Source organism: Musca vetustissima, unplaced genomic scaffold, assembly GCF_032173495.1.
Source record: "Musca vetustissima isolate MV318-11 ecotype Yass unplaced genomic scaffold, APGP_CSIRO_Mvet_v1 utg2203, whole genome shotgun sequence".
Lineage (NCBI taxonomy): Eukaryota > Metazoa > Arthropoda > Insecta > Diptera > Muscidae > Musca > Musca vetustissima.
This window is the reverse complement of record NW_026882847.1, coordinates 13,764-28,175: the sequence shown is the minus strand read 5'-3', so window position 1 is coordinate 28,175 and position 14,412 is coordinate 13,764. Positions and strand designations below refer to the sequence as shown.

The following is a 14,412-nucleotide window of genomic DNA, read 5'->3' as shown; positions in this document are numbered from 1 at the left end:
TTCCGAATTCCTTTATTTTTTCCGAAATTATTAATTGATTTAATTTTCAATGTTTTTTATGTGTTCATTATAATTTTAAAATATTTTTTGATTAAAATTTGAAACTTCGTTTTCACTGTTCTCAGGAATTATTGAAAATTTATAGGGTTATTTTAACGGATATAATTTATTAGCAATTAATTCTTTTTACATATCCACATTTTTAGTAATTTCGTTATTGAGAAATATGATTTCGTTATTGAGATTGTAGAAAATTTTTATTTTCTATTTTGTATAACGAAATTCAATTTAATTAGTATTATTTATTTTTTTATAAATCATAAAATTATTTTGAAGAAAGTTTATCATTTTCGTTTTTCTTGGTTTATTTATATTATTAAAAAACCTTCGATTATAAAATATATAATCTATAAATTTTATTGATTTATAGTTAATCGACTTTGCATAATATTGATTTTTTGTAAATGTCATCGTTGATTAGAATTTTCTAAAATTGAGTTTTCAGTGAGGGCTGTATATTCTTTTGTTTCTTTTGATAAAGGTTTTATTTTCTTGTTGACATAATGGCTAGTGAGCAAGAGAATACGGACCTCAATGCGTCCTTTGACCCACAAACATTGTGTGGTGCTTGTGCCTCTGTTATTTCATCGAAAGCTCACTATGTTAAAACAAATTGCGGACACAAATTCCATAAAACCTGTCTTGCAAAAGTTGAAAAAATTAGACCATTTTGCCCAATTTGTAACTGCAGGCTTCTTTCTGATCCTTCATCGCCTTCTACCTCTGTTAGGACTACTAGATCGCAGGCTAGAATGACAGGAGTCCAATCGTCTAGTACTAGACCCGCTGAAAATCAGACGAATGTTGTTTCTGCTCCCACTGCTACTGGTCCTGAAGATTCGACTAATCTTCGTCCAAGTGATATACAAGAGATGGTTACATCTATTGTATCAGCTCAACAAGCACAACTTTTAGCTAGTTTGAACGACCAAATATCTAGGATGATTCAATCTAATTTTGAGTCTAGGTTTTCCCGAGGAAACATGAATAATCAAGCTACGTCTCCTTTAGACACTCAGCAGCTTCCACAAACAACATCTCCGAGACAGATGCACACTTTGCCAGCCGTAGAGGAACGAACGTTCAGAGAAATGTTTGGCATTTCATTAAATAATTCTCAAAATCAGAACCAGGCTCCTTTGAATGTAAGTCGTGGTGGTCCACCTACTACAAATAATTCTTCCGTGACAGATTTGACCTCCAGACCTGACAAGGTCCTTCATATAATTTCGAACTGGAGAATAAAATTCACCGGAAGTTCCAATGGCATATCTGTGGAAAACTTCATTTACAGAATTGAAGCTCTGACATCTCAGACCCTCCAAAGTGATTTTGATTTGCTATGTCGTAACGCCAGTTCTCTCTTTGAGGGAAAAGCGGCGGATTGGTTCTGGCGATACCATCGCTCAGTTCTGGCTGTCAATTGGAATGACCTATGTAAAGCTCTTAGACAGCAATATTCAGATTCCAGGTCCGATGTTGATATCAGAGAATTGATTAGAGATAGAAAACAGAAACAGGGAGAAAGCTTTGACAATTTTTATGAGTCGGTAGTAGAGCTTACTGACCGATTAAAAGAACCCCTTTCCAATACCATGCTAGTTGAAATACTCAGGCGCAATTTGCTGCCTGAGATACAACATGAAATTTTGAATTTGAGAATAACGTCCTTGCAAGAGTTGAGAGACATTTGTAGGAGAAGAGAATTTTTCATGCAGGATGTTCGCCGGAAACACGGATTAGGATTTTCAAAGCCCGTGTTGGTTTCCAAACGAGTTTCCGAATTGGAGGAAGCTGTAGGAAATGAAGATTTGGAGCCATTGAATGATTCGGGTGATCAGATAGCTGCAGTTAGTTTCACTTGTTGGAACTGTCACCAGTCTGGTCATCGCTATCAGGACTGTTTGGCGGACAGGACTGTATTTTGTTACGGATGTGGTACTCCAAATATATACAAGCCAAATTGTAAGAGATGTTGTCCAAAAAACTACAAACCGAACGCACCTTCGTGTGCACAAAAACCGAAGAACCCAGAGTTGGAATAAAAGTCTTAAAGAAGCAGGATGCTGATAGCCCCAATATAGTAATTCCAACCAATAATAATTCTAAAATTCAAAACAATAATGTACTTGCCACTAATAATTTTCATATATTTAAGCCTTTGCATGTTAAAGTACGAGAATATTATGAAGCTAGAAAAAGAATATTTAACGAGGAACCCAGAGTGACACCATCTAGGTCGGCCAATAGAATTCGTAGTTTTTGGAAGAAAGTTAAAAGTATAAAGAGGAATTTTGTTAGTTCTGTCCTTGATAAGCCTTCCGATGTAAGGCCATATGCTGAGGTGGTCCTCTTTGGGAAAAATATGATAGGTCTTATGGATACAGGTGCTTCATTGTCCTGCATTGGTTCTAAAGCAGCAGTGGATTATTTAGAATCCGGAAAACCATATAAGCCAATTAAGTCTTCAGTAAAAACAGCTGATGGTAAAAGCCAGAATGTTGTGGGATATGTCGAAACCCAAATTTCTTTTAAAGGATTAGAAAAGGACATTTTAATTTTTATAATCCCCAGCCTCGATAGAGATCTGTTTTTAGGCGTCGACTTCTGGACTTTGTTTGATCTTCTGCCGCCAGGATTAGTAACCCAGGACCATGTTTCCGATAGCCTCTCATTCGTATGTGAAATAGCTCCTCAAGTCGAACTTTCTCTTTGTCAGCGCCATAAGTTAGATAAGGTTATAAATCTCTTTCCATCCTTTGCCAAGCAAGGCCTAGGAAAAACCCATCTTCTTCACCATATAATTGACACTGGGACCGCTAAGCCGATCAAACAGAGGCATTTTCCGGTTTCTCCAGCAATTGAGAAATTAATTTATGCCGAACTTGATCGTATGTTGGAACTAGGAGTCATAGAGGAATCTAACAGTGCCTGGTCTTCCCCAGTGGTTCTCCACAGGAAGCCAGGGAAAAATCGTCTATGTCTAGATAGTCGGAAACTAAATTCAGTCACTGTTGGCGATGCTTACCCCCTTCCTCACATTGATGGTATATTAAGTAGATTGCCCAAAGCCGAATTCATTACCGCCTTAGATCTGAAGGATGCCTTCTGGCAGATCCCGTTGGATCAGCAATCTCGAGAGAAAACAGCATTTACTGTCCCTGGGAGACCGCTTTACCATTACACGGTAATGCCGTTTGGGCTTTGTAATGCGCCCCAGACCATGTCCCGGTTAATGGACAAGGTCATTCCGCCGGCTCTCAGGACAGAAGTGTTTGTTTATCTCGATGATTTGCTGATTGTTTCGGACTCTTTTGATAGGCATCTTGAAGTTCTAAGGTTGGTGGCAGGGAAGATTAAGGAATCAGGTCTTACCATCAATGTTGAGAAGAGTAGTTTTTGTGTTTCGGAGGTTAAGTACCTTGGACATTTGGTTGGTGGTGGTGTGATTAGGACGGACCCAGAAAAGGTGTCCGCAATAACAGACTTTCCGGTTCCACAATCTGTTAAGCAGGTGCGACGTTTTCTTGGCATGACAGGTTGGTATAGAAAGTTTATTAGGGACTACGCGTCTATTGCTACACCTCTCACAGACCTCACAAAAACTAAGCGCAAGTTTGTCTGGAATAAAGAAGCGCAGGCATCTTTTGAGGCTTTAAAGACCCATTTGAGCTCCGCTCCAGTTCTGCATAGCCCAGATTTCTCACAGCCGTTCTTTATACACTGTGATGCTAGTAGAACTGGTATAGGAGGTGTATTGGTCCAGAAAGATGCGGACGGCGAAGAGTTTCCTATTGCCTTTATGTCAAAGAAACTCAATCAAGCCCAACGTAACTATTCGGTGACCGAACAAGAATGCTTAGCAGCGATGCTAAGTATTAAAAAGTTTAGAGCTTATGTGGAAGGACATGAGTTCACTGTGATCACTGATCATGCATCACTAAAGTGGCTCATGTCCCAAACAGACCTAAGCACGCGGTTAGCTCGATGGGCCTTGAAGCTTCAGGGATATAAATTTTCTATTCAGCATAGACGAGGTTGTCAGAATGTAGTCCCTGATGCTCTCTCTAGAACCAATACTGAAGATTTGTCATCATTGGAGTTAGCTGACATGTTTGTTGATGAAATTGATAACTCTCCAGGTCCTGAATTAGATAGCGGTATGTTCGTGGATTTGAGTTCTGCGCATTTTCAATCCGAAGATTACAAAGAATTGTTAAAGAAAGTAGAGAAATCGTCTGAAAATGTGCCTGACTTAAAGGTTATTGACGGATTTATATATAGGCGCACGGAACATGCAAAAGGAGATCAGGTGCAAGACGATTTGTCCTGGAAATTGTGGATCCCGCAGACAATGATACCGGAAGTTTTGAAAAGAGCTCATGACGATTCTCTATCTGCTCATGGCGGTATAAATAAAACGTTGTTTAAGTTGAGGAAGTACTATTTTTGGCCTAATATGGTAGTCGATGTACGAAATTATATTAATAGTTGTGAAATTTGTAAGGCTTGTAAACATCCTAACCAAACACTTCGTCCACCTATGGGTAGGACTTCCGAAACTCATAGATTTTTTCAAAAGATCTACGTAGATTTTTTGGGGCCTTATCCTAGGTCGAAGTCTGGGAACATAGGTATCTTCGTTGTATTGGACCACTTTACAAAGTTTCCATTTTTGAAGGCAGTTAAGAAATTTTCAACTGATATAGTCGTTAAATATTTGGAAGAGGAGCTTTTTCATACGTATGGGGTGCCAGAAATAATAGTGTCTGATAACGGATCTCAATTCAAATCGAAACAATTCAGCCAGTTTCTTGCCCGTTATAGTGTTAATCATTTGTTCACTGCTATCCACGCCCCTCAGGCAAACGCGTCCGAGCGTGTAAACCGATCAGTATTGGCGGCAATTAAATCATACGTCTCTGCTGATCAAAAAGATTGGGATTTGTTGTTGAGCAATATCAGCTGTGCACTTCGCTCTACTATTCATTCGGCTATAGGGACATCCCCGTATTACTTGACTTTTGGCCAGCATATGGTTACAAATGGTAAAACCTATCAGCTTTTACGCCAGCTCCAGGTACTGGAAGATAGGACAATATGTTTTGATAAATACGACTCTCAAGCCATTGTCGGCAGCAAAGCAAAAGACGTTATGCATAAACAATTCCTTAGAAACGAGAAGACCTATAATCTCAGATCCAGAGAGGTAACCTATAAGGTGGGCCAAGAAGTTTTCCGCAGAAACTTCAAGCAAAGTGACTTTGCTCATGGCTACAACAGTAAATTGGCTCCTACATTCCTGAAGGCTCGAGTTCGGAAGCGTCTGGGAAATAGTAATTATGAGCTTGAAGATCTCCAGGGAAAGCTTTTAGGTGTTTTTCATGCGAAGGATATTAGACAATAAGAGTTTATTGCAAGCGGGATCAGCTTTGGTGGAAAATAAATTTACCCCCAAATTCTGATTTTGGGTGGGGAGAATGTAGAGGCGCTTGCAATCTATATAATACTAATATCGAATTTTCTTTAATCTGCATATTTTTAAACTAGTCTATTTTGTAACGTTCATTATTAGGCGACCTCTACCTGTCGTTTGAATGTGTAAACTGAAATTCTATTTATCAGTTTATTGACATTTTTCTGATTTTCACTTTAGCCATCTTTATTAAGCATTGGAAAATTTGATTGGATTCAACTTTTCATGAGGTTTCATCTTTCCGATGAAAGATATGTTTCGTCCATTTTGTCACCAGGAAGTCTTAAGATAACATCTCCCTTGCCTTAAAACTAACTACAGTTTATTTCTAAAGTATTGTCAGTTTTTTTAAGACAAAGTTTGTCTTTTCTAAAAATAAAAGAAATAAACCATCTATTTGCTTAATTGCCCAGTAAGTAAATCATCATTATTATTTCTGATGCATTTTTAGTTGGTCGAATTCCTATTTTGCGTATATTTTTCTTTTTATCCCCAGCGCTGATATTTCCATATACCATGTATTTCTTCATGTATATGCATTAACATAAGAAACTGCAAATTCACCGTCGTTAAATTTCATATTCTTCTTATTGATTTCTTCGTTTTGGGATAAATTCCTAAAGGTAAATATTGTTGTTATATTAGTTCTAAAATTGTTTCTTCTTCATTTGCCACTTCCTAATATGGTACAATTTATTGTTGCTTTGCCAGGTCTCCAGCATCTCCAGTATTGATGACACTCAAATTGTTTTTGTTTTCTCTGCGCTGCGTTTTTTCTTCAACTGCCTTTTGCATTTTTGTGATCGAACATACAGATCAGTATTCATCAACGATTGCGACATTCAGACCGAGGAAGAGCGTGAAACATTTCTAGCGAAGTCTTCTGTGTTTTGGTGTGATAAGTTTATAAAAAATCATAAAATTTATAGAAAAAACAGTGCTTAGAAAAATCTGTCATATCTGTCCTAAAGAAAAGGAAAAGGAAAGGAAAAGTGTGAAAAACACAACATAATATTAAGGAAAAAAGGTAGAAATTCAGTCTAAAAAAATAATTTATCTAAGATGCTTTTATGCAAATCAATGAATTAAAAACAAAATAATTAGAATTTAAAAATTTATCATTCCTAAGTGAATGTAATATTTTTCTATTTGTCTTTGGTGAACATTTTTTTCTATTAACTGTGCTTTTAAATTGCTAAAAATTGTAAAAAAAAGAAACAAGTGAAATTACAACAATAACCAAACATTCAGTGTAATTTGCCGTTGGAGCCAGTGATAAAGCTATACACACATTATACATATTTACATTTTAAAAAAAATTCTACTTTTGTTAAGCTAATGATCATTGTGCATTCCATTTGAATATGTATGTTGTGTGTGTAGGTATATCCCTTGCGCCAACTGCAAACTCTCCACTGTTAGACTGTTGGCTGATCGCAACATCTCTGTAGCTCACCAACGCAACATGTTTGATTCATACACAACTTAATCTTTACATCAAACTTTTGTATACAACACAACACAACATTTACATCTCTTAATCTTCAAACCAGCATTCAGCAGCATCATACCAGTCTCTGAGAAAGTATACTTTCAACGAGGGAATCACAAGAGCGTACGTAAGTCATTGAACTCTTTGTTGTTTTGTTTTTGGTAAATTTTATAAAACGAAGAATGATGATAAAGAGAAATAATAAAACTGTAATAATGGTGACCAGATTTGTAATAATTGTTGATACATTGAAATAATGAAATATTTAATCTGTTAACTAAAAGTTTAAATAAAAAAACAAATGATATTATATAAAAAGTAAAATTAAATAAAATTATAAATATAACAATTTATACACAAAATTAAATTTTAATTTAATTTTTTTTTAAATAATGAATTTAATTTTGTTCAACTAGTATTATTGTATTTATTTATTTTTTGAATATGGTCACCACTGTTATTCGTTTTGTTATTAATATTGTTGCAATTTATATAAATTGATTTTTTTTTGGTAAAAACATTTTAATTCTATTGTTGTTGTTGAAAGAGTGAGTGATGTCAATACAGACAACAGAGATGTTTTAAGATGATTTTTTCATTATTTAATTTAATTTAATTTAATTTTTTTTTTTTTTTTTTTTGTTTGCAAAGTGATAATGCTATTAATCATATAAAATACTTTAAATTTGGGTTTATTTATTTTTTCCATTTGTTTCTTTTAATTGATTTAAGATTACGTTTATGTTTAATAATAGTATTAATTTAAAACTTGAAGAGAAAGAATGTGAATTTATTGAGAATGTCAAGCCAAATTTCTCTTATATTTGAATTTAAATTAAATAAAATTAAGAACATGTATATTGAATAGAAGATCAATAATATCTGTTTGATTTCTCTTATTTAGACAAGGTTCATTGTTGTCAATGCAGGGGTTGCAACGCAGTACATACTTATCTCTGTCAGGAACATTAAGTTGTTGCAACCAGGTTGGGAGGGCACATCATGCAACATAACATCAAGTTGCAATGCAACATTTTGAAAGACATCCGTTTCCTTTTTAGCTATTTCCTACCATTCTCTACAAACTCTTAGTGTGAGAGAGATATTCTTCTGCCTTCTTTCCTTTTCCTCTTTTTCTTATTTGTTATCTCTTTCTGTTTTTTTAAACAAACATGCACGCAAATAAATGTATTTTGTGTAGCTCGATGGTATTTTAGGAAACTTTGGTATTTCGAATCCCACCTCCGACGAGATATAAGGCCGGATAGTTACAAAATTACACCTACGTGCATTATATGCTACAAAGCTTTCAGGCCCATAGTTACTCCTTAAAATTTTCAACCTAACCTAAGGCCCTAGAGGCAGCATGCGAATTTCTCGAAGGCTTACATACTGTCCTAATATTGGACATGTGATGGTAAACCAACCCTCTTTTCAACCTAACCTAAGGCCCTAGAGGCAGCATGCGAAGTTGTCGAAGGCTAAAATACTGTCCAGCCCCTGATTTTACATTGGCCCCCAAATACACTCTTATTTTTTGTTTTAGACATCCAACCTAAATGTGCGTTTACATTGTACCGGATTTGGTTAACCCCGTGGGTTTAAATTGTCAGTTCCATTGTAGGTATGTCAAATAAATCCTCATAAAGTAGGTTAACCCCGTAAAAATACATAATGTAAAAGCCGTTTAAGTGTTTGTAGATCCAAAGTATTTAAATATGGCATTTTTTTGCTTTTTCAGGAGCTAAAAAATCTCATCGATTGAAATATTCGGCTTTGTTTTTATATAGTTTTCAAATATAGGTCTCGGTTGATTTTAGGTGTTTTGAGGGTCCTAGCATCATGTGCTTACATTTGTGGATGTGTTTTGCCAGGTCAATATAGGTCCATGTTTTCACAGAGCCCCATATACAAAAGCTATTCTATTTTAGGGTTATGAAAGGTTCTACACGAATTTTCCAACCGAAGTAACAGAAATGTGAGATTTCGGATCTTCGAAGTGTATATGACCCCTGAGAGAGTCATTAATTGACACCATATTAGGTGATATAATGAGTTTTATAAGTAGATACACTTCTATAGTTGAATACATTATACAGATCACGTAGAAAATACATTTTCTGGAGACCATTTTATAGACAGGCATTTTTGATTTTCAGGGGCTAAAAAATCGCATGGCGGAAAATATTCGATGGTATTTTTACATAGTTTTCGAATTAAGGTTTCGGTTCATTTTAGGTGTTGTAAGGGTCCTAGTCTTGTGCTTTCTTACATTTTTGGCTGTAATTTGTAAAGTTCATATAGGTCCATGTTTTCACAGAGCCCGCATATACACAAACCGTTTTATTTTAGTTTTATTAAAGGCCTTACTCCGATTTTCTTTCCGACGCATGACGTGACAAAATTTTCATTTGGGGTCTTCGAGGGGTAAATGACTCTTAAGGTTAATATTCATGCATACCCGTCTGTCTGCCCATAAAAAACATTTAATTACGACGATATTAGATGACCAAATACCTTAAATCTATAAATCTTCGATATACCATTTATAGACCGAAGATCTCTAGCTTAGTTATATGCTACAAAGCTTTCAGGCCCACTTACACAAGATTGGGTGCGAGGGAAACGTCTGTTGTAGAGCTTTCGAACCCAATTGACACCGTTCGTGTATGTCTTTCGTGTCTTAAGTGTATGTCCTAATATTGGACATGTGATGGTAAACCAGCCCTCTTTTCAACCTAACCTAAGGCCCTAGAGGCAGTATGCGAATTTCTCGAAGGCTTACATACTGTCCTAATATTGGACATGTGATGGTAAACCAACCCTCTTTTCAACCTAACCTAAGGCCCTAGAGGCAGCATGCGAAGTTGTCGAAGGCTAAAATACTGTCCAGCCCCTGATTTTACATTGGCCCCCAAATACACTCTTATTTTTTGTTTTAGACATCCAACCTAAATGTGCGTTTACATTGTACCGGATTTGGTTAACCCCGTGGGTTTAAATTGTCAGTTCCATTGTAGGTATGTCAAATAAATCCTCATAAAGTAGGTTAACCCCGTAAAAATACATAATGTAAAAGCCGTTTAAGTGTTTGTAGATCCAAAGTATTTAAATATGGCATTTTTTTGCTTTTTCAGGAGCTAAAAAATCTCATCGATTGAAATATTCGGCTTTGTTTTTATATAGTTTTCAAATATAGGTCTCGGTTGATTTTAGGTGTTTTGAGGGTCCTAGCATCATGTGCTTACATTTGTGGATGTGTTTTGCCAGGTCAATATAGGTCCATGTTTTCACAGAGCCCCATATACAAAAGCTATTCTATTTTAGGATTATGAAAGGTTCTACACGAATTTTCCAACCGAAGTAACAGAAATGTGAGATTTCGGATCTTCGAAGTGTATATGACCCCTGAGAGAGTCATTAATTGACACCATATTAGGTGATATAATGAGTTTTATAAGTAGATACACTTCTATAGTTGAATACATTATACAGATCACGTAGAAAATACATTTTCTGGAGACCATTTTATAGACAGGCATTTTTGATTTTCAGGGGCTAAAAAATCGCATGGCGGAAAATATTCGATGGTATTTTTACATAGTTTTCGAATTAAGGTTTCGGTTCATTTTAGGTGTTGTAAGGGTCCTAGTCTTGTGCTTTCTTACATTTTTGGCTGTAATTTGTAAAGTTCATATAGGTCCATGTTTTCACAGAGCCCGCATATACACAAACCGTTTTATTTTAGTTTTATTAAAGGCCTTACTCCGATTTTCTTTCCGACGCATGACGTGACAAAATTTTCATTTGGGGTCTTCGAGGGGTAAATGACTCTTAAGGTTAATATTCATGCATACCCGTCTGTCTGCCCATAAAAAACATTTAATTACGACGATATTAGATGACCAAATACCTTAAATCTATAAATCTTCGATATACCATTTATAGACCGAAGATCTTCGCAGGGATTTCAATTGTCAGAATTTATTCTAGAGATCTCTCCGAAGAACCTATTGAGATTTTCCAAGAAGACCTTCAATAGGTTTTGACACTATATCTTATTTTTACCTTCTATATCGGGATGATTTTCAAAAGGTCTAAGTAGACAGAAGCAGGGTTTAAAATGCAGCATCAAAAAATATTAGCATTAGTCTTACAGAGCTACTGCTAAAAAATATTGACATTATGACTAAATCAGCAAACGGCTAGCTTTTTTAGTTCGTAGCATTCATGCTAAGCACGTATTGCACATGCGAGCTTTCTTTGTTATGACTAATCGGCAGTACGACTACATATTCATATTTCGCTGCCGACGAATAATCAGCAGAGGGTTGTTTTTATGTTTGTGTGTTGCCAACGCAGAAATTAGAAAAAAGGCATTTCATTTTGTGCGTTTTTATTTAATTTAAACTTGTCAAATCGCAATTAAAAACTGTCAATAATAGTACTAAAAACTAAATAATATATTAAATTAAACTCTTTAGCAAGTATTAATCATTGTCTTTGTTCGAAAAAATGAAATTATCATAATCGCGATTTTTAATTCTCTCATATAATTTATAAAATTTCAATGGGCAACACTGAATTCGAAAAATGCTCGGGTTTTGTTTGCTAAAAATCTTGCTAAGCAGCCACAGTCAAGGTGCTTAGTTTTCATTGTAAGCTTTGGTTGTTAGTCGCGTTAACAATTATGTTGTAGTTGTTCATTGCTATTTTGTAGCTGCTGACAAAATCAAGAAGCTTTAGTTTTGCTTGCTAAAATTATTCGTAATGTATTGCTATTTGCTGCAGTTGTGCTTGGCTGTGCTGCATATTTTGAGGATGAATTTAGTTAGCAGTGCGGCAATTTTCTGCGTTTTTGCTATTTTGGCGTTAGCATTTTAAACCCTGGACAGAAGCTCTTTTAAAGATCACATTAATATAGAATACCTTAAGAGCGAAATTTTGTGTGTCGGAGACATTTTGAAGATCACCCATGTGTCGAATAAAGTCTGGAAATATATATGTTAAACGTGATTGAAATTCTACTAAAAAAAACTACGTTTTTCGATTGACAGAGAATTTGATATGTTGGCTTTAAGTCTTTAAGTTCCATTTTTTGTCGATTTTATGTAGCTTCCATATTAATATTTTGTCGTACCATTTTATGTAAGTGATGCCCCAAAGCATTGTATATTCTACCAACGTGGCTTAGAATGACATTATTTTGCATATAAATGGTGCTACGTCTACCCGATTGGGACAACATTTTGCAAAGAGTGCCGAATGGAGCCTGAAACTACTATGTCAAGTTTGCTTCAAATTAGTTTAGATTTAGATATTTATTATTCAATTCCAAGGCACTTTTTAACCTCAATAACCAACAACACCGATTAAAAATTCCCATCTTAAATAAATATGTCTTTAAATTAATGTGGACCTTAATTTATAAAAAAACCCATAATTTTTCATGGAGAAAGGCTGTTTAGTTATGGCTAAAACTTACCTTTAAGATTATCGGCATATTCGCCCAAATCAATGGAGCGTGCCCAACGTATGAAACGTTGATTGGTCCATACAATTGGATCTGTATCCACATTTTCCGATTGGACTCGGCGCATGGCCAAATTTTGACGATCATATTTTACAATGCGCAAGACATGAATACCTTAAAAGAAAACAACAACAAACCAAAAAAATATTAAATAAATTTCGTTGCATTTTGAGACAATTTTCTACCCTTTTCCTCCTCCTTACCATGCACAATACTGGCCTGATGAAATTTCCTTGTTACACCCAAAAACTTTTCCAACTCCTTTTTCGATAGGGTATCCAACATGCGGGCATCAACCAGGGAATGCAGGAACGATTCAGCATACTGGGGTAATCCAATATCGGGTAGCCATTCGGAGGCAACCCATGTATGACCCAATTGGGTTATCATTGGATAACGTACCATTTCAGGGCGACGTTGTTCTTCAATGGCCAGTCGTAGTTTTTTACGATGCATTGGGTGGGCCAAACCTAAGCCAGCTTCTAACTCCATATCGTTAAGTTCCAATAGTACCTTACCGCTTTTAACATTTTCAGCACAACGTGAACTGTATTGAGGCATACCAAGTGCAACCTCCAACCATGCTAGGACCTGAGAGGCACGCCATCTTTCCATGGGTAGTTGGGAGGCTTCACGCAATAGGCGTAGCTTTTCAGCGTAACCCTCTTCGGAGAGGGGACTCCAAGCGTAATCATTAACTGTAAATATTTTTTTTTTCAATTATTTTGTTCAGTTTTAGTGTTGCTTTCTTCACTTACATTCATTGGCCCCATCTGAGGATAAGGCCTTGTTTTTATTCCTTGATCTGGCGAAGACCCTTGATATACTACCCCAAGTGCCACCACGACCATTGCGGGCACCCAATGTTGTACCCGAAGTTTTGGGAGGATATTTACGAGCCACCGCTCCTGGTCCCTCGGAATCAACTGGTGATCCTAATTGTTCCACCGATCTTTATGGGTGTGATGTCAAATTCGAAAATGTGAGATTTAAAAATTGAGAATTAGATATAAGTCATTTTTATTTACCTGGAATATGCTGCCGAATTCAGGGGAGATAAAGTTGGACTTCTTTCTTTAGGTGTACCATCTGTGGCAGGAAATAAAAAAGGTAATGGATTAAATTTCCTACACAAGGTAAAAAGATCTATCTGAATTTTAAACCAGTAAGGAAAGTAGTAAAGTCGGACGGGGCCGACTATATGATACCCTTCACCACTATGGGTATATTAAACTGGACTATTAGCATGAAATTGGATGAAATAAAATATGTGATATTTATCTAAATGTTAATCTACGTAGATCTATCCATAAAGTATGTAAATCGACTTCAAACAAATATAAATGGGTCATCCGTTGGGCTATGTCTGTACTTCTAGAAAACGCAACTACATAATTCTATGCTCAATTTTGTACGTTGTGCAAAATTTGATGTCAAACTGACTAACATGAGGAGTTTGATGCCCAATTTACTTGAAATCGGGCGAAAATATATATGGAAGCTCTATCCAAATATTAAGCGATTTCAAACAAACTTGTGACAGGATAGGTTATACTAATTTCAGAACGTTTTGTTCCTATTGGTTCTTGGTGCGTCAATTACTTAAAATCAATCTATAATAAACAGGAGCTATATCTAAATCTGGACCGATTTTCACGAAACAACGCAGACATCACTCTAGGCTCAATTCAGTACGTTATGCCAAATTTTGTGCAAAACGAAAGATATATAGGGACTTTGGTGCAACATTTACATGAAATCGGACGAAACTATATGTGGGAGCTATATAGAAATCTGGACCGATTTTTACGAAACTTGGCAGACATCATTCTAGACTCAATTCAGTACGTT

The 14,412-nt window shown here is 35.8% G+C and overlaps 1 protein-coding gene across 1 annotated transcript in view; it reads right to left on the bottom strand.

The window, feature by feature from the left end:
- LOC133329520 (kazrin-A-like) overlaps positions 1–14,412 on the bottom strand; it is a gene marked incomplete at both ends in the record, with an annotated part of 31,448 nt that overhangs the window by 13,259 nt on the left and 3,777 nt on the right. The window contains 4 exons of the mRNA XM_061537994.1: positions 12,514–12,675; positions 12,765–13,259; positions 13,320–13,513; positions 13,590–13,650. Coding sequence (XP_061393978.1) covers positions 12,514–12,675; positions 12,765–13,259; positions 13,320–13,513; positions 13,590–13,650 — 912 coding nt within the window. The remainder of the gene's footprint in view (positions 1–12,513; positions 12,676–12,764; positions 13,260–13,319; positions 13,514–13,589; positions 13,651–14,412) is intronic.